A 24,081-nucleotide genomic window follows, 5' to 3' on the forward strand; every position below is an offset into this window, starting at 1 on the left:
AGGCCCACACAATGGGCTAATAATTAGAACAGGGGCGGGCAACCTGAACTTACCTGTGTAGTGTGCGTTCTAGTTTCTTTCGGGCTGTGGGTATTCAAAGGCTTATAATTAATAATATCTACATTAAAAAATACCTTTTCGTGTTCCAATGATGAGCATGTGTCATTAGTGTTCTTGTGTGCAGAGATTGGAAGGAAGGTGACTCTGTAGTTTCTAGAATGACCCATGGGACAGAAGACATTGTTTTATTTTATGATCTAAACAGCAACATTTCCAACTGGCTGTCTTCCAGCAGAAACCAATGGATCTCACTTCCTAAGTCAGGAGTGGAGGTATGAATGAACTGGGGGCTTCTCATGAGAGAATTAAACAAGGGGAAAAGTCATAGAAAAAATATGAGAGGGGAAGTTGGGCATTGGCGCAACGGATTAAGCACACGTGATGCAAAGCGCAAGGACCCAGCTTAAGGATCCTGGTTCGCGCCCCCGACTCCCCACCTGCCGTCGCTTCACAAGTGGTGAAGCGTATCTGCAGGTGTCTATCTTTCTCTCCCCTGTCTTCCTCTCCTCTCTCCATCCTATCCAACAATGACAATAACTGCAACAATAAAACAACAAGGGCAACAAAAGAGAATAAACATTAAAAAGAAAAAATTTGAGAGGAACTGTTGCTACCCTAAAATTTGAAACTGAAGGTTCACAGCTCACTTTCCGTCGACTCCTGTTCTCATGAACCTCCAGTCTAGTCCAGCTAGCCTGCCTGAGAAGTATGGACTGCCTGAGAAGAGCCCAACTCACCTGTGAGGCCCATGGAAGCCTGGACTTCCTCTCCCAAGTACTCTAAAGACAAAGTGCTTAGGATAATGTCTGTCCTGTAACTTTACTAAGGCTGTCAGTTTGTCAAGGCCCTAACCCTCTTCCTGGTCTCAATTCTATGGACACCTGGGCACGGGTCTATGGCAGGCTAGCGGGCCAGGTGCTGTTTTTCACCAGAAATGCTACCCCCCTCCCCCCAGTTTGTTTCTTTATTCCATGATTCTCAAACTGCAGAGCTCCATTGGGACATAGGAGGTTAACTATGTGAAGGGCTTGGGAAGGCTGCAGAAGTGAGTTTCTATACTCCACGTGGTTGAGTTTGAGTAAAGCGGGATCAGCATGGGTTAAAACTAAACTGGAAGGCTTTCTTCCTCATTCCCAGCCCCTCTCTCTCTCCCTTTGTATACAGTGTTATCTTTACCCTCTGGCATCTCCCTTTCTCTTCCTCTAACCTTCTCAGAGGCCTTCTGCCCTTATCACAGATCTCCAGGGAGCATCTCCTAACTCAGAGAACTTAAGGACTTCAAGACACTAAATCCATTCTAACAGAGAAAAGCCCTTGATCCTCTTCCTACCTAGATTTCTATGGTCCAGGGACCCAAACATGTGAAGTATGTGCTTCTTCTTTCTCCAGCGCATCCCTCGCCCCTCCCCACCCAGAACTCCATCCCCAAGGGTCAGGTTCTACTTCAGTTGATAGAGAATCAGAAGACACACGGCTTGAAAGGTTTCGGCTCAATTATTTATTTGCCAGTTATTTTATTTTTTCTAAAAACAATAGAAAAAAAAATCAACTTTTAAAAAGGAAAATGTACTTAAATAAAAAAAATTACGGTCTATATAATACAGGGTTTTGAAATCTTGTATAATTGCTATAAACGTTTTATTAAAGTTATGTACATTTAATGGCCATATTTACAGAGGTAAATTGGGTAAACTTGTAGGATTTTTTTTTTAAAAACAATTCTTAAATACAAATCTGTTAGAGGAAAAAAAAAAAAGGCAAGCATAAAAAAAACAGACAAACAAACAAAACAAAACAAAACAAAAAAACCCAGGAAACTAAACCTTTTATGCCCAAAGTCCCAGTTGAGGCAGTTAACATTATGGCTAAACCTTTCAGTCCCAAGACCCAGCCACGGTTGTGAGGTTGCACTTGACTGTCATGCACAAGTCCACACAGGATGCATCGCTGCAGCTCTGTCCGGGAGCCCTTTCCCCAGCTCTCCCTTAGTAACAAGTGAGAACCAGGAGCACCTCCAGTTCCTCCCTCCCATAGGCTCAGCAGTTCCGCAGCTGTTCCAGTCTGTGTTTCAAGTGTTCCCGCCGCTTTCGCAACAAGTCCTTCTCTGATAGGAGCTTCTGCTCCTCTGTCTGCACGGCCTGGATGTAGGAGGTGGCTTTTTTCAGGATCACCACCTTGGGGGCTTTCTCATTGTTCTCCAGCTCGGGGATCTGGTCCCGCAGGGCAAAAAAGCTTCGCTTCAGCTCATTTCTCCTCTGGCGTTCCAAGACGTTGTGTGTCCTCCTCTTGTCATTCTCCTCGGTGTCTGAAGACCTGGGGCTGGCACATTTCCGGTTGTTGCTGATCTGTTTCAGGACCCGGCCACTGTCCAATCTAGCCCTCTTGGCTGTAGGATAGTCCTTCCTGGTGGAGGGCGGGGCTGCGTAATTGTGCTGATGGGTGGACACGTGGCATCTCTTAAGGACCAGAGGGCTGTGAGGAGGTTTGCTGTGGCCGCCAGCAGCAGGTGACCCCGATTCTGACCTTTTGACAGGGGCTTGTCTTTTCTCCACAGAAACAACATCGATTTCTTCCTCCTCCTCTTGTTCTTCCTCTTTAAGAAAGGAAATAGAAATCTCCAGTTAGCACTGCTTCCTTAAAAACCAGACCTGATCAAGTCAAGGCTATGCAAATCTGAGTCACTAGTAAGTGAGAGCAAGGATCCTGGCACAGGCACCAAGTTATCCCCAAAGCAAACCAACTTGTCAATCACCCTGCTCCATCTCCTGCCCCCACCTCCTTCTGTCTTAGAAGAGGGCAATGGCAGCTGGATTTATGGCACAGAAGAGAAAATTACAATTTGCCAGCCTACCACATTGATGCCAAATCTTACCTAAGACATAATGAGTCTTTAGACACACCCGAAACAAAGCTCGTTCCCAAGCACCTCCTATTTCTTCAGGGACTTTACCGAGAACCTTCAGGTATGGGGAGTGCTAGCTTTTGCAAATTTCTTGGTCTAACTAGACAAGTCTCTATTTTACTGGGGTTGCCAAAAAGTTCTAGGTGGCAGGTGGGCAGTTATATATTATTGTTTTTGGATAAGATGTGCTTTTGGAATGTTCATTTGGGTTTGCAAAAACCCATCTACTCTTAGGGCAAGTTCACCAACTTACAGCACCCAGGGGCTGTGGGGAGCTGTGCTACCTCTGTCCACTGCTTTTCTCACTTCTGTCTGCAGGCCATTACACCCCAACAACTTTTCAGAAGTTAAAGCCAAGGGGGAGATGACCCATCCTCTCCTGGAGAGATCAGCCCTTCAGAGTCTACCAGCCTCCATTGTCCCCCTTCCCCCCAGGGCAATGACAATGCTTACGAAAGGGAAGAGGGAGTGGACTGGATTGATTGCAAGATCAGCCAGAAGATTAAAAAAAGGAGGAAAAAAAAAAACAAATGGAATTCCTAAGGGGTAGAAGGCAGGGGGTGGGGGGATGGGGATGGCTAGTAGTGAGGTCTGGGGGTTAGGGGTGAGAGACAGCTCAGCTTCTCCTGCCTTCCGGGCTTCCCTGAATTTACCACTGGGAGACCAAACTAACCAAAAGTCACCCCTCTTGTTTTTTTTTTTTTTTTTTTTTTTTTTACAAAAATGGGGGAGAGGGGCCAGCTGAGCACAGGTACTCAGGTATTACAGCGCACACTGACGCAGGTGTGCTGGGTCTCCAGCTGCCGGGGGGAAAGCTTTGCAAGTGGTGAAGCAGGGCTGCAGGTGTCTCTATCTCTCTCTCTCTACCTCCCCTTCCCTGACCGTCTCCATCCAATAAATCGAAAGATAGTAAAGACAGCATAATGGTTCTGCAAACACCCTTCAAGCCCCAGGCTGAGGTCCCAGTTCAAGCCCCCATAAGCGAGACCGAGCCGCGTTGTGGCCTCTTGCATTAAAATAAAACCTGCGCTGGGCAGAGGGGGGAGGCCTACCTGAGTCGCTGCTGGTGGTGGGCGGGGTGTCCTCGTGGAGCGCCAGGGGCTGCGGGCTGGCCTGCGGGGAGGACTCGGCCGACAGCAGAGAGTCAGAGCAGGAGGAGAAGGCGCCGGAGTCGGGCGAGGGGCAGGGCTTGGGCGAGCTGGCGTCGTGCAGCGGGTAGGGGAAGACCACCGACGGGTCGATGCACTCGGAGGCGGCGGAGTTCAGGTCCTGCAGGTAGAGGCTGGAGGTGGAGCAGGCGCCCGGGCCCTGCGCGCGGGGAGGCCCCGGCTGGCCGCCGTCCCTGCGCGCAGCCTGGTACGAGGCCAGCTTCTCCGACACCAGCTTGGCGGCCGCCGAGAAGCCGCTCCACATGCAGTCCTGGATGATGATGTTCTTGATGAAGGTCTCGTCGTCCGGGTCGCAGATGAAGCTCTGGTTCACCATATCCCCGCCCAGCAGCTCGGTCACCATCTCCAGCTGGTCGGCGGTGGAGAAGTTGGGGCTGCCGGCGCCCCCTTCGGCCCCCAGGGTGATGTGGATGTAGGGGGGCGAGGACAGCCCCGAGCGGCGGCTGGGGGATAGAGGCGGGGTGGGCAGCAGCTCGAATTTCTTCCAGATGTCCTCGCTGGGCGCGGGCGGCTGCAGCTCGCTGTGCTGCTGCTGCTGGTAGAAGTTCTCCTCCTCGTCGCACAGGAAGTAGGGCTGCACTGAGTCGTAGTCCAGGTCATAGTTCCTGCTCGTGAAGCTGAGGTTCAAGGGCATCGCTGCTGCCTGCGGGCGCGCACAGAGGGCGGGGGCTGAGTGACCACCGCTGGGTGCGCGCAGACCCCTCCCCGCAGACGGCGGAGCCCGCTGCTGCGCCCCCCGCCCCCGAGGCAGGGCGCCCCTTCCTTCCTCGCCCCTGGAAGCTGCGCCTCGTCTCCGCCGCTGGCGCACCTGGTGGTCAGTTGGCGCAGCGCCCTTCTCAATGCCCCCCCGAAATGCCCCCCGAAATAAAACCGGGGTCGCTAGCCCGGCTCCAAAGCGGAGATCGGCTTTGGCTTCCTTCAGAGGCAGGGGGAAAACAGTCAGCCAAGCCCCCCCTCCCCGCAGTGCTAAGTTCCGCGCCCCCCCCCAAAAAAGGGGAGAAGGCGGGAGGCGCCGCCCCCCCCAACGGGTTCCCCTTGTCTGTCCTTCCTCCCTTCCTTCCTTCCTTCCTTCCTTCCTTTTTCCTTCCTCCCTCCACCGGCTTCTCCCCACCCTCGCCTGCTGGTGTGGCGAGCTTAATCTCAAGGCTTAACATTCGCCCATGAATAAAGGAGGGGTGTTGGAAAAAAAAATTTAATAATGCCCCGAAAGGACCTTTCCTTTCAACAAGCAATAAAATAAAATAAATAAAATAAAATAAGGCGTCGAGACTTTGCCAGAGCCCCCAAAGTGGGTCCGCGCCCCGAGCTGGGTACCCCCCTCCGAGGCTAACAGCTGTTCCCCAAAACCCGGGGTCCCCCGCCAGGGCACCTCAGGGGAGCCGAAATCCGCCCCACGATCCGGGGAGAATCAGACACAGTCTCAAGCCCCAGCACCGCCGGCGGACCCAGGTCCTGGATTTGAAGGTCCTGCCAGCAAGCCCGAAACGTGAACTTGCTCCGGCCGAGCCGGGCGGGGGCCGGACTGGAGCCGCGGCGGGGTTGGGCCGGGCTGTCAGTGCGGGAAGCCGGGTCCCCACGTCCTTCTCCCCGCTGGGGCTCGCTCTCCGCGATTCGCCTCCAAGGGGAGAGAGCGCTTTTCTCCATCAGGGAGGAACGGCTGACACAGCCGGACTCAGTCACTACCCGCAGCCAGAAAGAAGGAAGACGAATCTCTCGGAGCTTAAAAAAAAAATATATATATATATATATATATATATATATATATATATATATATATATATATATATGCTATCACCCCATCCCATTTTAAGTCGCTTTATTCTGGTCCAAGTCTGTTCTGTCCCCACTAGCCAGCCAGCCTGACCTCTCCAAGTACCGAGAAAAGTGACAGTAGCGTAGGAAAGGGAGAAGCCAAAAAAAAAAAAAAAAAGACATGCTGAATAAGGCATTGGACTCATTGCAGAATTAAAGCGGTAGGGTCAATTAAAAACCAAGAAAAGGACTAAGAGGTCCGGCTACTTACTGGGTTTTCCACGTTCCGAAGGCAGTCCACCGTCCAAAGGGCGGAGGGGCGCCTGCGGGAGGCGCGGGCCGTGGGCGGCAGCGGGGCCGCCTCTCCCAGTGGTCAGCGGCTAGCCTCTGCGGGCCGGCGGCGGGCAGCCCGTGCGCGCCCCGGGACTGTCCTCTCCAGACGGCTTGCCTCTCGGATTTTGTAAGTCCCAGTGGAAGAGCGCCCGGCCGCTGCTGGGCCAAGTTTGCGGGCGGCGGGGTGGCCGGGCTGACCGTCGGGCTGCAGCCTCCGCGCCCTGGCTCTCCCTTCTCCGGCCGCCGGGAGCGCGACTCACTCGGCTCTGCGCTCGGCTTCAGCCCCGGGGCGCCCGCTCCTCCCTCCGCCTCCCGCTGGAACGACTCAGCGAGTCCGAGAGGCAGCTGCCAGCAGCCTTTTTATACCGGCTCGCAGTCCCCTCCCCTCGCCGCTTTCCCGCCATGCGGCGGAGCCCTGCCCTCCCGGGGGGCTGGAGGGGAGCCAGGCGGCTGCCGCGGCCGCAGGGGCGCAGACCCTCGGCAGAGAAAGGCCGGTGGGCGGGTACTGCCGGGCGCCGATCCCGATCTTCCCCTCCCGCCCTTCGCCCGGGGCCCGGGGAGGGGGTCTGGCAGAGGGCTGCAGGAGGGGTCCAGGGAGGGGTTGGGGGAGGGGGGTCCAGGGAGGAGCCCCGGGGAGGGGGGCGGCGTCTCTGCGCCCCCGGAGCTGCGCGCACTGAGCCCAAGGGCAGCCGAATCTGCTGCGCGCCCCCCTCCCCCGTTCGCGACCCCCCCTCCCCAGGCGCGGCGCTGCCACTCTTGCCCCGAATGCTCGCACCCGAGCCGGGATGCCTCAGGCCGAGCCCCCCAGCCCCCCCAGGGTGGACGCCCGGTACCCCGCCAGCACTCAAATCCCAGGTCCCAGGCGGGCGGGCGCCTCCCCGAGGCTGCGGGAACAGAGGCCGCAAAGGGAGGGGGGTACTTAGTGCGCCAGCTGAGTGTGCGGAGGGTGGGGGTCCGTGGACCTGGGGATCAGTCATGGCGGCATGGAGAGAAAGAGGATTCTGGAATTAGGAAAAGAACTCAGGAACTTGTGCCACGTCTACTTGGAGAGCGCGTTGTGAAGAAACACCCAGCGCGCTGCCTTTGCTGGCTGCGGGGAAAGAGGGAGATGGACCCTACATACAGGCGCAGCTGTCTGACTGGGCACCTCCCGAGCCCCCCAGCTCGCTGCCACGGCGACTGCTCCACCTCCCGCCCTCCGCACAGACTTGCACGGGACCCCACTGCTGTCTCCCTAGGGCGCGCACCTCCCGAATTTTTTATTTATTATTATTTTTTGCGCGCTCCCGAGCTGGAGACGCGCACAGCGCCGTTGGGGACCCTCCCAGCCCTCTCTGGGCCCAGCTGCACCCCCATGGGACTCTCGTGCCCCCCCCCCCCCCACCTTCCCGGAGCACCCAGCTCCAAAGCCCGTTTGCGGAAAGGAGAGACCAACCCTTTTTGCGCCCTGGTGGCGCCGATTAGCACCAGTCTGGAACTCCCAGGTTGGGGAGAAATCAGAGGCGCTAGACAGGAAAATTTGCGAGGTGGGGGTGGGGGCGACCCGGGGGAGCGAGCTCCCCAGAAAGGCGGATGGGGGGGGGGGTCTGCACCCGGGAGTTAGCAGACTCTGGAGAGGAGAACCGTTAACTCTGTCCTCCTCGGACAGGACAGGCGTCTGCTTCCTTTCATTATGTAGAATCAGGATCCAGTACAAAGCAACGGATCGATTCTGATCAAAGGGAAGCAGCCGGGTCCCATTTCCGTGTCCTTTTTTGGTGTGTCGGTCGGTCGGTCGGTCGGTGGTAGTGGTGATGATGTCCTGAGCCAAGTAAAAACTGGAGGAATTTCCAGCTTGACTTTTCTAGTTCACGCGACCTCTCTTTGATTCTGAAGAACAGTGAGAGAACCTTACATAGCATCTGTGGACTGGAGACATATTTTTGGAAGCGTTGGCCCAGAATGTTGCTCGGTTTTATTCGCTTCCTGAATGAATCTATATTCAGTACAGAATGCGTATACCCTGGAGACCAGCTAATTTATATTCTACTAGGGTATTAAAAACACAAAGGCCATTTTCCTATCTCTCGCTCCTCACCCAAAGGCGTGTATAAAGTAAACTTTCCCACTCTCTTCTCATTTCAAAAAAGATAAAAAGAAAAAAAAAAAAGAGAAAATTCTGGAAGGGGTGAGGGTAGGGGCGCCGGGAGTCAGATCAATGACTGCCCGTGGAGCATGGAGTTCGCTCAGCGTCCAAGGCTGGAGTAGTAACTTCCTCCCCATCAGGCGCCAAGCACGATTCAGCTTTAAGGATTGCGAATGATCCAGCCTGCAGCCCGGGAGCCTCCAATCCCCAGCCCGGGCCCTGCAGCCCGGCCCCCGCCCCGCCCCGCCCCGCCCCGCCCCGCTGCCTCCGAGCTCGCGAAAGTGAAGTGCGCGTGCCCTCTACCGGCCGCGGGCGCCACTGCAGCTCAGGAGCCGGGTGGGGGCAGGGCGTGCAGAGGGGGCTGTTCCCACCCCAGCCCAGGGTGTGTCCCTCCCTCCTTCCCTCCCTCCCTCCCTCCCTTCCTCCCTCCCTCCCTCCCTCCCTCCCTCCCTCCCTCCATCCCTCCATCCCTTCCTTCCTTCTTCCCTCCCTTCCTTCCTTCCTTCCTTCCTTCTTCCCTCCCTCCCTTCCTTCCTTCCTTCCTTCCTTCCTTCCTTCCTTCCTTCTTTCCTTCCTTCCTTCCTCCCCCCTTCCCTTTCTCCTTCCTTCCTTCCCTCCCTGCTTCCTTCCTTCCTCCTTCCCTCCTTCCTTCCCTCCCTCCCTCTCTCTCCTCCCTCCTTCCTCCTTCCTTCCCTCCCTCCCTCCCTCTCTCTCCTCCCTCCTTCCTCCTTCCTTCCCTCCCTCCCTCTCTCTCCTCCCTCCCTCCCTCCCTTCCTTCCTTCCTTCCTTCCTTCTTCCCTCCCTTCCTTCCTTCCTTCCTTCCTTCCTTCCTTCCTTCCTTCCTTCCTTCCTTCTTCCCTCCCTTCCTTCCTTCCTTCCTTCCTTCCTTCCTCCCCCCTTCCCTTTCTCCTTCCTTCCTTCCCTCCCTGCTTCCTTCCTTCCTCCTTCCCTCCTTCCTTCCCTCCCTCCCTCCTTCTCTCTCTCCTCCCTCCTTCCTCCTTCTCTTCCTCCCTCCCTCCTTCTTCCCTCCTTCCTCTTTTTACATATTTTTCTTTTTAAAAAATATTTATTTTATTTATTTATTCCCTTTTGTTGCCCTTGTTGTTTTATTGTTGTAGTTATTATTGTCATTGTTGGATAGGACAAAGAAATGGAGAGAGGAGGGGAAGACAGAGAGGGGGAGAGAAAGACAGACACCTGCAGACCTGCTTCACCGCCTGTGAAGTGACTCCCCTGCAGGTGGGGAGCCGGGGGCTCGAACCGGGATCCTCAAGCAGGTCCTTGTGCTTTGCACCACCTGCACTTAACCTGCTTTGCTACCGCTTGACTCCCTTCTTTCATATTTTTGAAATTTATTTTAAATATATCTATATATTTATATGTTTCTATCTCTCTTTTTAAATGTTTTATTATCATTATTTATTTGACAGAGACAGCCAGAAATTGAGAAGGAAGGGGAAATATGGAAAGGGAGAGAGACAGAGAGACACCTACAGCCCTGCTTCGCCTCTTGTGAAGCTGTTCCCTGCAGGTGGAGACTGGGGGCTCGAACACAGTCCTTGTGCACTGTAACGCGTACTCAACCAGGTATGCCACCACCTGGCACCGCTCTCTCTGCTCTCTCTCTCTCCCTCCGTCTCTCTCTCTCTCTCTCTCTCTATATATATATATATATATTATATCTGTATCTGCAAAGGGTCCCTTGAGGCCAGATTTCTTGAGTATATCCAAGTGATCAGTGTCACATATCCTTGTCGTAAAAACTTTCTTGAGTGATGGGGAAATAGCCCATTGGGCAGAGCACTGGACTTCATACCTGGGGTTCCTAGTTCGATTCCCAGCACCACGCCTGTCTGAGTGGTGCTCTGGTCTCTCCCGCGTCTCTGCCTCCTGTGAAGCGATTGGGCAGGGGAGGCAGTGATGCTCAGGAGTCTGGCATGTTTACCTTATTCAGCTCGAGCCAAATGACTGTTCTTCACAGGGGTAAAATGAAACAGAAAGGACAAGAGTGCTAACCATCTGGCTAAGCACGCAGAGACCAGCAGCCAAAGAGGGTCTAGTCTGACCTAAGAAAGCAGGTTCTTCCTTAGGGTGGGGCCCACTTTCCTGCATGCTTCTCTCAATTCATACCAAATAATATTACATCCTTCGATCCCAATCTAATCAATGCAACGAGTGCCACCTCAGCATGCTTCACTTCAGACTGTGTCCAGAGACTTCAGGTGTGGAATGACAACCCTTCAGCCTCATTACCTTTCCTTTCACAGTATTCTCTAATTCCATTCCAGGTGGTTCACTTCCAAAACCTAGATATAGACCAGGTTCCCTGAGATAGAGCATATGTTCACATGTATCCATAAACTAGGGCAAAATACATCAGGATGCTAGCCAGGCTTCCCTGGACTGAAGACCCCACCAATGTGTCCTGGAGCTCAGCTTCCCCAGAGCCCCACCCTACTAGGGAAAGAGAGAGGCAGACTGGGAGTATGGACCGACCAGTCAACGCCCATGTTCAGCGGGGAAGCAATTACAGAAGCCAGACCTTCTACCTTCTGCAACCCTCAATGACCCTGGGTCCACGCTCCCAGAGGGACAGAGAATGGGAAAGCTACTGGGGAGGGGGTGGGATATGGAGATTGGGCGGTGGGAATTGTGTGGAGTTGTACCCCTCCTACCCTATGGTTTTGTTAATAAAAAAAAAAAAAAAAAAAAAAAAAAACTAGGGCAAAATATATTCCTGAAGGCAAAAGTACACAAGAGTCTGCAGTGAGTAACCCCCAACACTTCATCTGCACTGTTCCAGCCTTTAGGTCCATGATTGTTCAACAATTTGTTTGGCTTTATGTATTAACCAGGTTCCAGATGCCAGAATGATGCCAACCAGACTTCCCTCAACTGATGACCCCACCAATGTGTCCTGGAGCTCCACTTCCCTAGAGCTCTGCCCTACTAGGGAAAGAGAGACACAGGCTGGGAGTATGGATCCACCTGCCAACACCCATGTTCAGCGGGGAAGCAATTACAGAAGCCAGACCTTCCACCTTCTGCATCCTACAATGACCCTGGGTCCATACTCTCAGAGGGATAGAGAATGGGAAAGCTATCAGGGGAGGAGATGGGATATGGAGAGCTGGTGGTGGGAATTGTGTGGAGTTGTACCCCTCCTATCCTATGGTTTTGTTAATGTTTCCTTTTTTAAAATAAATTAAAAAAAATAAAAAATAATCCATGATAAAAAAAAAAAAAGCAGTTTCCTGGAACTTGTAGAAGTGTGCTGCCCTAGGGCCTGATACTAAACGCCAGCTCTCTGCACCTCGACTAATGGATGGTGTCTGGCTCAGGACTCAGGCTCACCATCCCAACGGGCTGGTTACATCACCTGGGCTGTTCCTTTTAAATAATAACCGCAGAGGTGTTTTGTGCTTCCCAAAGAGTAGGGACCAGACCATCTTACAAGCTAGGGAATGAGAGTCAAGGCCCAGTGAAGTGAAGAGTTGACTTAGAATAAGTGAAAGAGTTGACTTAGAATACTGGTCTTGAAAGAGAGAGAAACTACACCATCACTGGTCACTTCCATCAGGAACATCATCACAAGCCATGCTGTGGGCCTCTCCAGGACCTGGCCCTCCTCACTGTTGAGAAGCTATGGCAGGGACTCCCCATTCTCTGAAGGGAGGCTGGTCAGCCTACTCTGCCCCTTGAGGAAAATGGGTCCTGACATGAGAGCAGCCTAGAATGTTCCAGCTGTGACCATGGACTGCGAGCTCAGACAGACAGGAACTCAGAGGTCACACAGGCGCCTGTGCTGAATGTGAGTGGACATGAGCCCTGGATCAGATTGATAGGGTTAACAGTTAATTTTATTCATAGATTTTCTTCAAGATTGGAATCTACTCTCTGCCGTGATCTAGTTTTCTGGTCCTGTTTCTCAACTCTGACACCATATTCCCAGGTAATAATTTTAGTACACCTGCATGTTAGCTACCAGGCAAAAATTGGCTCATGCAAAAATTACTAAAATCATAGGCCCTTTATTTTTTTAATTTGTATTTATTTATTTTCCCTCTTGTTGCCCTTGTTGTCTTTTTATTGTTGTTGTATTTATTATTGTTGTTGCTATTGATGTGATTGTTGTTGGATAGGACAGAGAGAAATGGAGAGAGGAGGGGAAGACAGAGGGGGAGAGAAAGACAGACACCTGCAGACCTGCCTCACTGCCTGTGAAGCGACTCCCCTGCAGGTGGGGAGCTGGGGGCTCGAACCGGGATCCTTAGGCCGGTCCTTGCACTTTACGCCACCTGAGGTTAACCCACTGCGCTACCGCCCGACTCCCATCATAGGCCCTTTAAACCATACCTAAAATAGATTTCTTAGCTTCTTCCCACACAAAGACCCTTAATTTTGTCTGCTCTGTTCATACCTTTGGGAAGTTGGCTCCCACTAGGGAAAGATAGAAACAGGCTGGGAGTGTGGATCGACTTGCCAACACCCATGTCCAGCAGAGAAGCAGCTACAGAAGCCAGAACTCCCACCTTCTGCTCCCCATAAAGATCGTTGGTCCAGACTCCCAGAGGGATAAAGAATATGGAAGCTTCCAATGGAGTGGATGGGACAGGGGACTCTGGTGGTGGGAACTGTATGAACATGTACTCCTGTTACCTTACAGTCTTGTTAATCATTATTAAATCACAACTAAAGAATTAGGGAGTGTGGTCTTGGAGGTGAATAAAGCCTTGGACTCTCAAGCAGGAGGCCTCGCGTTCAACCATCACATGTACCAGAGTGATATCTGGTTCTTTCTGTCTGTCTTCCTATCTTTCTCGTGAATAAATAAGATTTTTTTTTTTTTTTTTTTTTTTTTGCCTTCAGCCTTATTGCTGGGACTTGGTGCCTGCACTATGAATCCACTCCTGGAGGCTATTTTTTCCCTTTTGTTGCTCTTGTTGTTTTTATTGTTTTGGTTATTATTGTTGTTATTGATGTCATCATTGTTGGATAGGACAGAGAGACATGGAGAGAGGAGGGGAAGACAGAGAAGGGGAGAGACAGACACCTGCAGACCTGCTTCGCCACTTGTGAAGTGACTCCCCTGCAGGCAGGGAGCCGGGGGCTCTAACCGGGATCCTTATGCCAGTTCTTGCGCTTTTTTTCCTTGCATGTGCACTTAACCTGCTGTGCTACCGCCCAGCCCCTGAATAAATAAGATAAAAAAAGAAAAAAAACAGAGAGAGGACAAGAGCACACTGCTGGTTTATGATAGTGGTGGCGGGGGTGGGGGGGACTGAACCTGGGAATTTGTTTCTTGGGCATAAAAGCCTCCTGCATAGCTACTATGCAATCTCCAATGGACATATAGAAAAAACTATAAAATAGAGAAATAAAAGACTAAGGGAATTTAAAGTATTAAAATGTATTTATTTTATGAGAAAGAGAGGGAGGGAGAGAGAGAGAGATGGAGAGAGAGAGAGAGAGAGAGAGAGAGAGAGAACCGGAGCATCACTCTGGCACATGCAATGCTGGGGATAGAATCTGGGAGTGAACCACGCCAGATCTGAGAGTGAACCACAGCCCAGACCCCAGACTCAGAGTTTCCAGTCCTGACCACCCAGAGTAGCTGCTGGAGTAGAGCACTTGAAGAAACGTTTTTCTTTTATTCAGAGATTTCAAACTTTAATTCAAATATGCCATAATCAGAACACTGTGGTTCTGACATTAAAAAAAGACACATAAATCAATAGAACAGAATGGCGAGTACAGGAATAAATTTCATGAATACATGGCCAATTAATTTAAAAAGTTGTTAAGAATATGCAAGAGACACAGTATATTCTTTTTTTATACATTTTATTTATTTATTTATTCCCTTTTGTTGCCCTTGTTTTATTGTTGTAGTTATTATTGTTGTTGTCGTTGTTGGATAGGACAAAGAGAAATGGAGAGAGGAGGGGAAGACAGAGGGGGAGAGAAAGACAGACACCTGCAGACCTGCTTCACCGCCTGTGAAGCGACTCCCCTGCACGTGGGGAGCCGGGGTTCGAACCAGGATCCTTATGCCGGTCCTTGTGCTTTGCGCCACGTGTGCTTAACCCGCTGCGCTACAGCCCGACTCCCGACACAGTATATTCTTTTAAAAAATATTTATTTATTCCCTTTAGTTGCCCTTGTTTGTTTGTTTGTTTATTTATTTATTTATTTATTTTAAAAAGGAGACATTAACAGAACTGTAGGATGGGAGGGGTACAATTCCACACAATTCCCACCACCAGATCTCCATATCCCATCCCCTCCCCTGATAGCTTTCCTATTCTCTATCCCTCTGGGAGCATGGACCCAGGGTCACTGTGGGATGCAGAAGGTGGAAGGTCTGGCTACTGTAATTGCTTCCCCACTGAACATGGGTGTTGGCAGGTGGATTCATACTCCCAGCCTGTGTCTCTCTTTCCCTAGTGGGGCAGGGCTCTGAGGAAGCGGAGCTCCAGGACACATTGGTCATCAGTTGAGGGAAGTCTGGTTGGCATCATTCTGGCATCTGGAATCTGGTGGCTGAAAAGAGAGTTAATACATAAAGCCAAACAAATTGTTCAACAATTATGGACCTAAAGGCTGGAACAGTGCAGATGAGGTGTTGGGGATACTCACTGCAGAATCTTGTGTACTTTTGCTTTCAGGTATGTAATTTGCCCTAGTTTATGGATATATGTGAACATATGGTCTATCTCAGGGGACCTGGACTATATCTAGGTTTGGGGACCTTGTTAGGAAGTGAATCTCCTGGAATGGAATTAGAGAATACTGTGAAAGGAAAGGTCTCACCCAAGTAATGAAGCTGAAGGGTTGTCATTCCACACCTGACGTCTCTGATCACAGTCTGAGCTGAAGCATGCTGGGGTGGCACTCCTTGCATTGACTAGGTTGTGATCGGCGGATGCAATATTATTTGATATGAATTGGGAGAAGCTTGCAGGAAAGTGGGCCCCACCTTAAGGTTCCAGGACTGGGGGAAATATAGGCTCTATAGTGGAAATGTGAGGTTCCTGCTGTTTTAGGGTTCAAGAAGACAATGGATAGTTACTGTTATCATCACATTATTTGGTAATTGGGTTAACTTTGAAAAGTCCCTTTGTCAGGATTTTCTGTATAATACCCAGTATCTTGTATATAGCTGTGCCACCGGTTGCTTCTGTTCTCCCTGGTCTAGGCTTTTGAGAGAGTCAACATATCAAAAGACTCAGCCTATGTAAAAAGACTCAGTCTGTGCTTTAAAAAGTTCGAGACATATGATCAATTTTCCCCCTCATATTAATTAAATAGTTATTTATATGACTACAATTTCCTAGGAGTGTACACAGACACCATTCCCACCACCAAAAGACTGTGTCCCATGCCACCCACCCCGGGTCACCAAATATCCACCCTTCCCCTCACCACAGGGTTTTTACTTTGGTGCTCTACTCTGCCCTTGTTGTTTTATTAATTGTTGTTGTTGATGTCAGCGTTGTTGGATAGGACAGAGAGAAATGGAGAGAGGAGGGGAAGACAGAGAGGGGGAGAGAAAGACAGACACCTGCAGACCTGCTTCACTGCCTGTGAAGCGACTTCCCTGCAGGTGGGGAGCCGGGGGCTTGAACCAGGGTGCTTATGCTGGTCCTTGCGCTTGGCACCACATGTGCTTAACCCACTGCGCTACAGCCTGACTCCGTAGACACAGTATATTCTATCCCATATATGATTTTAGAAAACTAGGTAACCACATACAAAAGAATGAAACAGGGAGTAGGGCGGTAGCCCAGTGGGTTAAGTGCACGTGACACAAAGCACAGGGACTGGCATCACCTGGTTTGAGCCCCGGGTTCCCCACCCGCAGGGGCGTCGCTTCACAGGCTGTGAAGCAGGTCTGCAGGTGTCTGTCTTTCTCTCCCCCTCTCTGTCTTTCCCTCCTCTCTCCATTTCTCTCTGTCCTGTCCAACAACGACGACATCCAGTAACAACAACAATAACCACAACAATAAAACAACAAGGGCAACAAAAGGGAATGAATAAATAAATATTAAAAAATGAATGAAAGTGAGTTTCTTTTTTTTAAATTTTTTTATTTAAGAAAGGATTAATTAACAAAACCATAGGGTAGGAGGGGTACAACTCCACACAATTCCCACCGCCCAATCTCCATATCCCACCCCCTCCCCAGTAGCTTTCCCATTCTCTATCCCTCTGGGAGCATGGACCCAGGGTCATTAAGGGTTGCAGAAGGTGGAAGGTCTGGCTTCTGTAATTGCTTCCTCGCTGAACATGGGCGTTGACTGGTCGGTCCATACTCCCAGTCTGCCTCTCTCTTTCCCTAGTAGGTGGGTCTCTGGGGAAGCTGAGCTCCAGGACACATTGGTGGGGTCTTCAATCCAGGGAAGCCTGGCCGGCATCCTGATGGCATCTGGAACCTGGTGGCTGAAAAGAGAGTTAACATACGAAGCCAAACAAATTGTTGAGCAATCATGGACCCAAAGCTTGGATTAGTGGAGAGGAAGTGTTAGGGAGGTGTGAGTTTCTTTTTTACACATGCACAGAAATCAACTAAAAATGGAACAAAAAAATTTTAAAGGAATAATTTCTTTTTGGAAGTTAGTGGCAAGGTGTTTGTTGACTGAGCCTTTCTGGTCTGCAGGTGACAGGAGTATGGCCTCTTCTCTCTCTCTCTCTGAGTGTTTGTGTGTGTGTGTGTGTGTGTGTGTGTGTGTGTGTGTGTGTGTGTGTGTGTGTGTGTGGAAGGGCCTGGGCTGGGCTGCCTGTAGACTTGTAAGCAGCCAGGCCTGCAAAGGGCAGCTCAGTGAGCACTCAGGGTGGGGACTGCAGGCCCAGGGTGCAGGGAGAGCGCGTCATGCTGGGGGGGGGGGTTTCTTTCTCCCAGGATGGCACAATTAAGACGCACTAAATCCCACAACTGCATTTTCTTCCAGTTCAGCTGTACCACTCTTGTACTTTGGGGGAATGAAATCACTGCAGAAAGAATGAGTAATTGGACCAAATCTCTCCTTCCTTTCCAGAGACACTGAGATTCCCAGAGCACATGACGTGGATGACAGCAAGGCAGCCCCCCCATCCCTTTTCTTGATGACCCCACCCCCCACCCCAGTCCCCAATACTGGAAAGGTTTCCACTGGACTGAACTTGCACAGACTAGAACAGTTACTAATATGGAAAGAAACTGGGTCCTGGTAATCAAAACGCTGGCTCTAAGCTCTAAGTTGAGAATGCAGCGAATCAGGACGTATTCCTTCAAAGCCCCTCCCAGTCATCTGATGCCTGTCGAGGAGGGAGGGGTGTGTGTGGGGATGAGGAGATAATGATTTTTCTACTAGAGAAATGAAAGTCTGTTCGATTAAAAGCCAAGCTAGCCAGGGAATGAATGCTAAAGAGAGAGAGAGAAAGTCTCGTAGCATTTGAATGTCAAGTATGTGTCACCGTGAAGGGAACACGGGAAACACAGGAAGGCCCCTCAGCACACTGGCCAATAAAGTCCAGCATCATCCCTGTGGAGAAGCGGGAGCAAGAAAGGCACTTCAATGTGTGCATTTTAAAGCCTGCATTGATTTTTAAAGTCCACTCCCTCCCTGCTTCCTACCAGCCCGTGCTTCTAGCAAATCACATACATTCAAGCAGCTGAGTAGGAAAACAAAAGTCAAACAATTCATTATTGTTATTTTAAACATTGACTGTCTTTGTGTTTCCTGTGTTGCACTGAGCACATCCGGTTTTTTTCTTACCCACTGACCTCAGACCCTGGAGGAGGGTCAGCAACTCGGTCCAGACTCAGCCTCACCCAAGCTTGCCATCCTGTCTTTATTTCTTGGTCTTGCAGTCATCCTACCTCACTCTAGCTGCTAGGCAGACAAACGACCCCTTTGTTTAGCTTCTTCAAAGGCTCACTTGATTGCTCCTTAAGTGCCAAACCTAAGTCAGTCTCAGAAGTTTCCATACTTTTGCTCACTTGGCCTGTCTGTGCTGTGGTCCTTTTGGACCACATCTGTCCCCAGGATGGAGCTTGGTGTGGGTGGGAGCAGAGGGGGATCTGGAGGAGTCTTGCTGGGGAAAACCTTCATCTGAGCTACTTTGCTCTCTCCTCCCCTTCCCTCTATTATTATTATTATTAGCCAGGTGCTGGGAAATGAACACAGGGGTCTCTGACATGTGTGATACTATTTCTGCCATGTGCCTAAAATTTAAAATATCAATAGCATGAACGATATATATATATATATATATATATATATATATATATATATATATATATATATATATATATACTATTGTTTTTACCAGAACGCTGCTCAGTTCTGGTTTATGGTGGTGTTGGAGACTGACCCTGGGAATCGGAGACTTTGAAGCCTCAGACATGAGAGTCTTTCCATAACCATTATGCTATCTTCCCCTGCCCTCTGTTAATATCACCAGTTTTGTTTACCAGAGCTCTGTTCATCTCTGGCTTACAGTGGTGCTGGAGATTGAATCTGGGACTTTGGAGCCTAAGTCATGAGTTCTTTTTTTTTTTTTTCTAATTTTTATTAGTGATTTATTCTTGATTTACAAAATTACATGTCAACAGGGGCATAATTTCATACTGTTCTCACCACCAGGGTTCTGAGTCTTCAGTCTCCCTGCTGCAAGTCACTGCGGCCCCCTAAGGAGGCAGATATGGCCAGCCGCCATCTCCACAGCTATCTGCCCGTCCTTTGTACATAGTCGCCCCCTTTTTCTTCCAGGTTCAGTCTTTTCTCCCCTCCAGTCACTCATGACCCCGTTTCCACATCCATATGTCCCTCTCCTTTTCCTCTTCTCCTTTTTCCTTTTCCTTTTTCTTCTTCTCTCTGGGTGCTGATGGAGCTGGTGTTCAAAACCCTCTCACCTCTCCCTCCTATCACTTCTCCCCCACTGGGACTATGGATCAAGATAGTTTTTGAGGTGCAGAGGGTAGGATTTCTGGCTTCTGTAATTGTTTTTCTTTTTCTTTTTTTCTTCTTCTTCTTCTTCTCTCTCTCTCTCTCTTTATTTATTTTTTATTTTTTTTTACCAGAGCACTGCTCAGCTCTGGTCTATGGTGGAACAGGGGATTGAACCTGGGACTTTGGAGCCTCAGGCATGGAAGTCTGTTTGCATAACCATTATATTATCTACCCCTGCCCTATAATTACTTTTCTGCTGGACACGGGTGTTGGCAGGTGGATCCACACCTCCAGCCTGTGGCTGCCTTTCCCTAGTGGGGCAGGGCTCTGGGGAGGGGAGCTTCCAGGACACACTGGTGAGGGCGTCTGACCGGGGAGGTCAGGATGGAATCATGGTTGCATCTGCAACTTGGTGTCTGCAAGGTGACAGGATATAAAGTGAGACAAAACGGTTAATGAACAGGAACAACAACCACAAAATGGGAATAGAGCAAATGAGATTAGAATTTTAGGGCAGGAGAAAGCTAGGAAGTCCCCTTAGGTTTGCTTTTAGGGGTCCACAACTCTAGTAGTTTTGTTTGCATTTGATAGCTAGGATGAAGCTGGATAAAATATTGTCTGAGGGGGCCAGGTGGTGGCGCACCTGGTTGAGCGCACATGGTACAGTGTCCAAGGACCCAGGTTCGAGCCCCTGGTCCTCACTTGCAGGGGGAAAGCTTTGCACATGGTGAAGCAGAGCTGCAGTTGTCTGTCTCTCTTCCGCTCTCTCTGTCTTCCCCTACCCTCTTGATTTCTGGCCACACTCAACCTTGACTAACTTTATTTTATTTTATTTTATTTTATTTTATTTTATTTTATTTTATTTTATTTTATCAGTGGCCTGGACTGGAGTTTTTTTTTAAATAATTTATTTCTTTATTGGGGAATTAATGTTTTACATTCAACAGTAAATACAATAGTTTGTACATGCATAACATTTCCCAGATGCCCATTTAACAATACAGCCCCCACTATGTCATTCATCATCTTTCATGGACCTGTATTCTCCCCACCCACCCACCCACCCCAGAGTCTCTTACTTGGGGGCAATACTCCAATTCCATTTCAGGTTCTACTTCTGTTTTCTTTTCTAATCTTGTTTTTCAACTTCTGCCTGAGAGTGAGATCATCCCATATTCATCCTTCTGTTTCTGACTTATTTCACTCAACATGATTTTTTCAAGGTCCATCCAAGATCGGCTGAAAACGGTGAAGTCACCATTTTTTACAGCTGAGTAGTATTCCATTGTGTATATAGACCACAACTTGCTCAGCCACTCATCTGTTGTTGGACACCTGGGTTGCTTCCAGGTTTTGGCTGTTACAAATTGTGCTGCCAAGAACATATGTGTACACAGATCTTTTTGGATGGATGTGTTGGGTTCCTTAGGATATATCCCCAGGAGGGGAATTGCAGGGTCATAGGGTAGGTCCATTTCTAGCCTTCTGAGAGTTCTCCAGACTGTTCTCCACAGAGGTTGGACCAATTGACATTCCCACCAGCAGTGCAGGAGGGTTCCTTTGACCCCACACCCTCTCCAGCATTTGCTGCTGTTACCTTTTCTGATGTATGACATTCTCACAGGAGTGAAGTGATATCTCATTGTTGTCTTGATTTGCATTTCTCTGACAATCAGAGACTTGGAGCATTTTTTCATGTGTTTCTCGGCCTTTTGGATCTCTTCTGTGGTGAATATTCTGTCCAAGTCCTCCCCCCATTTTTGGATGGGGTTATTTGTTGTCTTGTTGTTGAGTTTGGCAAGCTCTTTATATATGTTGGTTATTAAACTCTTATCTGATGTATGGCATGTAAAGATCTTCTCCCATTCTGTGAGGGGTCTCTTGGTATGGGTAGTGGTTTCTTTTGCTGTGAAGAAGCTTTTTAATTTGATGTAGCCCCATAGGTTTATACTTGCCTTAGTCTTCCTTGTAATTGGATTCGTTTCATTGAAAATGTCTTTAAAATTTATGCGGAAAAAAGTTCTTCCAATATTTTCCTCTAAGTATCTGATAGTTTCTGGTCTAACATCCAAGTCCTTGATCCACTTGGAATTTACTTTTGTATTTGGTTAAATACAGTGATTCAGTTTCATTCTTCTGCATGTTTCAACCCATTGTTTCCAACACCATTTGTTGAAGAGACTCTGCTTTCCCCATGTAATAGTCTGGGCCCCTTTGTCAAAGATTAGATGTCCATAGGTGTGGGGCCTCATTTCTGGACTCTCAATTCTATTCCACTGGTCAGTGTGTCTGTTCATGTTCCAGTACCAAGCAGTTTTGATGACAATGGCCCTATAATACAGTTTGAGATCTGGGAGTGTGATGCCTCCAGTTCTGTTCTTTTTTCTCAAGATTGTTTTGGCAATTCTAGGTCTTTTCTGGTTCCAGATAAACATTTGTAGCATTTTTTCTATTCTCCTAAAAAATGTGCTTGGGATCTTGATGGGGATAGCATTAAATTTGTAGATGGCTCTGGGTAATATATTCATTTTGATGATGTTAATTCTTCCAACCCATGAACATGGAATATCTTTCCACTTCTTTGTGTCTTTTTTAGTTTCTTTGAGTAGTGACTCATAATTTTCAGTATACAAGTTTTTCACTTCTTTGGTTAGGTTTACTCCTAGATATTTTATTGTTTTTGTTGCTATAGAAAAAGGAACTGATTTCTGGATTTCAATTTCTTCTAACTTAGTGTTTGCATAGAGGAATGCCACTGACTTTTGAATGTTAATTTTATAGCCTGACACATTACTGTATTGCCTGATGATTTCCAAAAGCTTCTTGCTGGATTCCTTAGGTTTTTCCATGTATACTATCATGTCATCTGCAAATAAGGAGAGTTTGACTTCTTCTCTTCCAATCTGTATGCCTTTAATTCCTTGCTCCTGCCTGATTGCTATGGCAAGAACTTCCAACACTATGTTGAATAGTAATGGTGATAGTGGGCAGCCCTGTCTAGTACCTGATCTGAGTGGAAATGCTTCCAGTTTTTCACCATTGAGTATGATGTTGGTTGTAGGTTTGCTATATATAGACTCCACTATCTTCAGGAATTTTCCATCTATTCCCATTTTTTGTAGTGTTTTGATCATAAAGGGATGTTGTATTTTGTCAAAGGCTTTCTCTGCTTCTATTGATATGACCATGTGGTTTTTGGTCTTGCTTTTGTTGATGTGGTGGATCACATTGATTGATTTACGTATATTAAACCAACCTTGCATGCCTGGGATAAACCCCACTTGGTCATGATGAACAATCTTTTTGATATACTGCTGTATCCGGTTGGCTAGAATTTTGTTCAATATTTTCGCATCTATGTTCATCAGAGATATTGGTCTGTAGTTTTCTTTTTTGGTTGTGTCCCTGTCTACTTTTGGTATCAGGGTGATGTTGGCTTTATAGAAGCTGGCAGGGAGTATTCCAGTGTCTTCAATCTTCTAGAAGACTTTTAAAAGTAGAGGTATTAGTTCTTCTTTGAAAGTTTTGTAGAATTCATTTGTAAAACCATCTGGTCCAGTACTTTTATTTTTGGGGAGATTTTTGATAAGTGTTTCAATTTCATTAGCTGTGATGGGCCTGTTCATGTTATCCACTTCCTCTTTACTTAGTTTTGGAAGTTGGTAGGTATCTAGGAAATCATTCATTTCTTCCAGGTTCTCTAGCTTGGTGGCATATAGTTGTTCATAGAAGCCTCGCATGATATGTTGAATTTCTGCAGTGTCTGTTGTGATATCTCCTCTTTCATTTACTATCCGATTTATTTGGGTCTTCTCCCTTTTTTGTTTTGTGAGTCTGGCTAAAGGCTTGTCGATTTTGTTTACTCTTTTGAAGAACCAACATTTACTTTCATTGATATTTTGTATGGTTTTCCTATTCTCAATGTTATTTATTTCTGCCCTAACTTTAGTGATTTCTGTCCTTCTGGTTGCTTTAGGATTCCTTTGTTGTTCTTCTTCTAGGTCTTTAAGATGTGCAATCAGGCTGTTTATTTGTGCCTTTTCTTGTTTCCTAATGTGTGCTTGTATAGTTATGAACTTCCCTCTTAGGACTGCTTTAGCTGTGTCCCAAATATTTTGATAGCTTATGTCTTCATTTTCATTGAACTCTTGAAACATTTTTATTTCTTCATTGATTTCCTTTTTGACCCAGACGTTGTTAAGAAGTGTACTGTTGGGCTTCCACATTTTGGGACTGTTACTAATCTTTTGTTGATTGTTAAGTGTTAGTTTAATTCCACTGTGGTCTGAGAAGATGCTTGGGATGATTTCAGTGCTCTTGAATTGGCTGATGCTGTCTTTGTGGCCTAACATATGGTCTATCCTTGAGAATGATCCATGTGGATTTGAGTAAAATGTGTATTCCAGTTTCTTGGGATGAATGACTCTGAAAATATCCAATAGTTCTAGTTTATCTATCTCTTCATTTATCTCCCTTATGTCTTTATTGATTTTCTTCCTGGATGATCTGTCAAGTTGAGATAGTGGGGTGTTGAAGTCCCCTACTATGATTGTGTTACTGTTAATATATTGCTGTAGCTCTTTCAGTAGAAGTTTGATGTATTAACAAAAAAAAGTTTGATGTATTTAGATGGCTTCTCATTGGGTGCATAGATATTAACAATTGTTAAGTCCTCTTGATTGACTGATCCTCTGAGCATTAAGTAGTGTCCATTCCTCTCTTTTTTAATCTTATCTATTTTAAAGTCTATCATGTCAGATATGAGAATAGCTGTTCCTGCCCTTTTTTGTGGGCCATTGGCTTGTA

The 24,081-nt window shown here is 48.2% G+C and overlaps 2 protein-coding genes across 2 annotated transcripts; both read right to left on the reverse strand.

Moving 5' to 3' along the window:
- Positions 1-1,535: 1,535 nt before the first annotated feature.
- Positions 1,536-6,306, reverse strand: MYC (MYC proto-oncogene, bHLH transcription factor). Its single transcript, XM_007530299.3, has 3 exons — positions 6,155-6,306; positions 4,015-4,774; positions 1,536-2,653 (listed from the first exon to the last, which is right to left on the reverse strand). Exons 2-3 carry the CDS (start codon positions 4,763-4,765, stop codon positions 2,097-2,099), a joined length of 1,308 nt encoding a protein of 435 aa, XP_007530361.1. The 5' UTR covers positions 4,766-4,774; positions 6,155-6,306; the 3' UTR covers positions 1,536-2,096.
- Positions 5,458-7,193, reverse strand: LOC107522903 (basic proline-rich protein-like). Its single transcript, XM_016191371.2, has 4 exons — positions 7,050-7,193; positions 6,692-6,793; positions 6,155-6,531; positions 5,458-5,746 (listed from the first exon to the last, which is right to left on the reverse strand). Exons 1-4 carry the CDS (start codon positions 7,191-7,193, stop codon positions 5,458-5,460), a joined length of 912 nt encoding a protein of 303 aa, XP_016046857.2.
- Between the last annotated feature and the right edge of the window lie 16,888 nt (positions 7,194-24,081).

This window comes from Erinaceus europaeus, chromosome 1 (assembly GCF_950295315.1).
Source record: "Erinaceus europaeus chromosome 1, mEriEur2.1, whole genome shotgun sequence".
Classification (NCBI taxonomy): Eukaryota; Metazoa; Chordata; class Mammalia; order Eulipotyphla; family Erinaceidae; genus Erinaceus; species Erinaceus europaeus.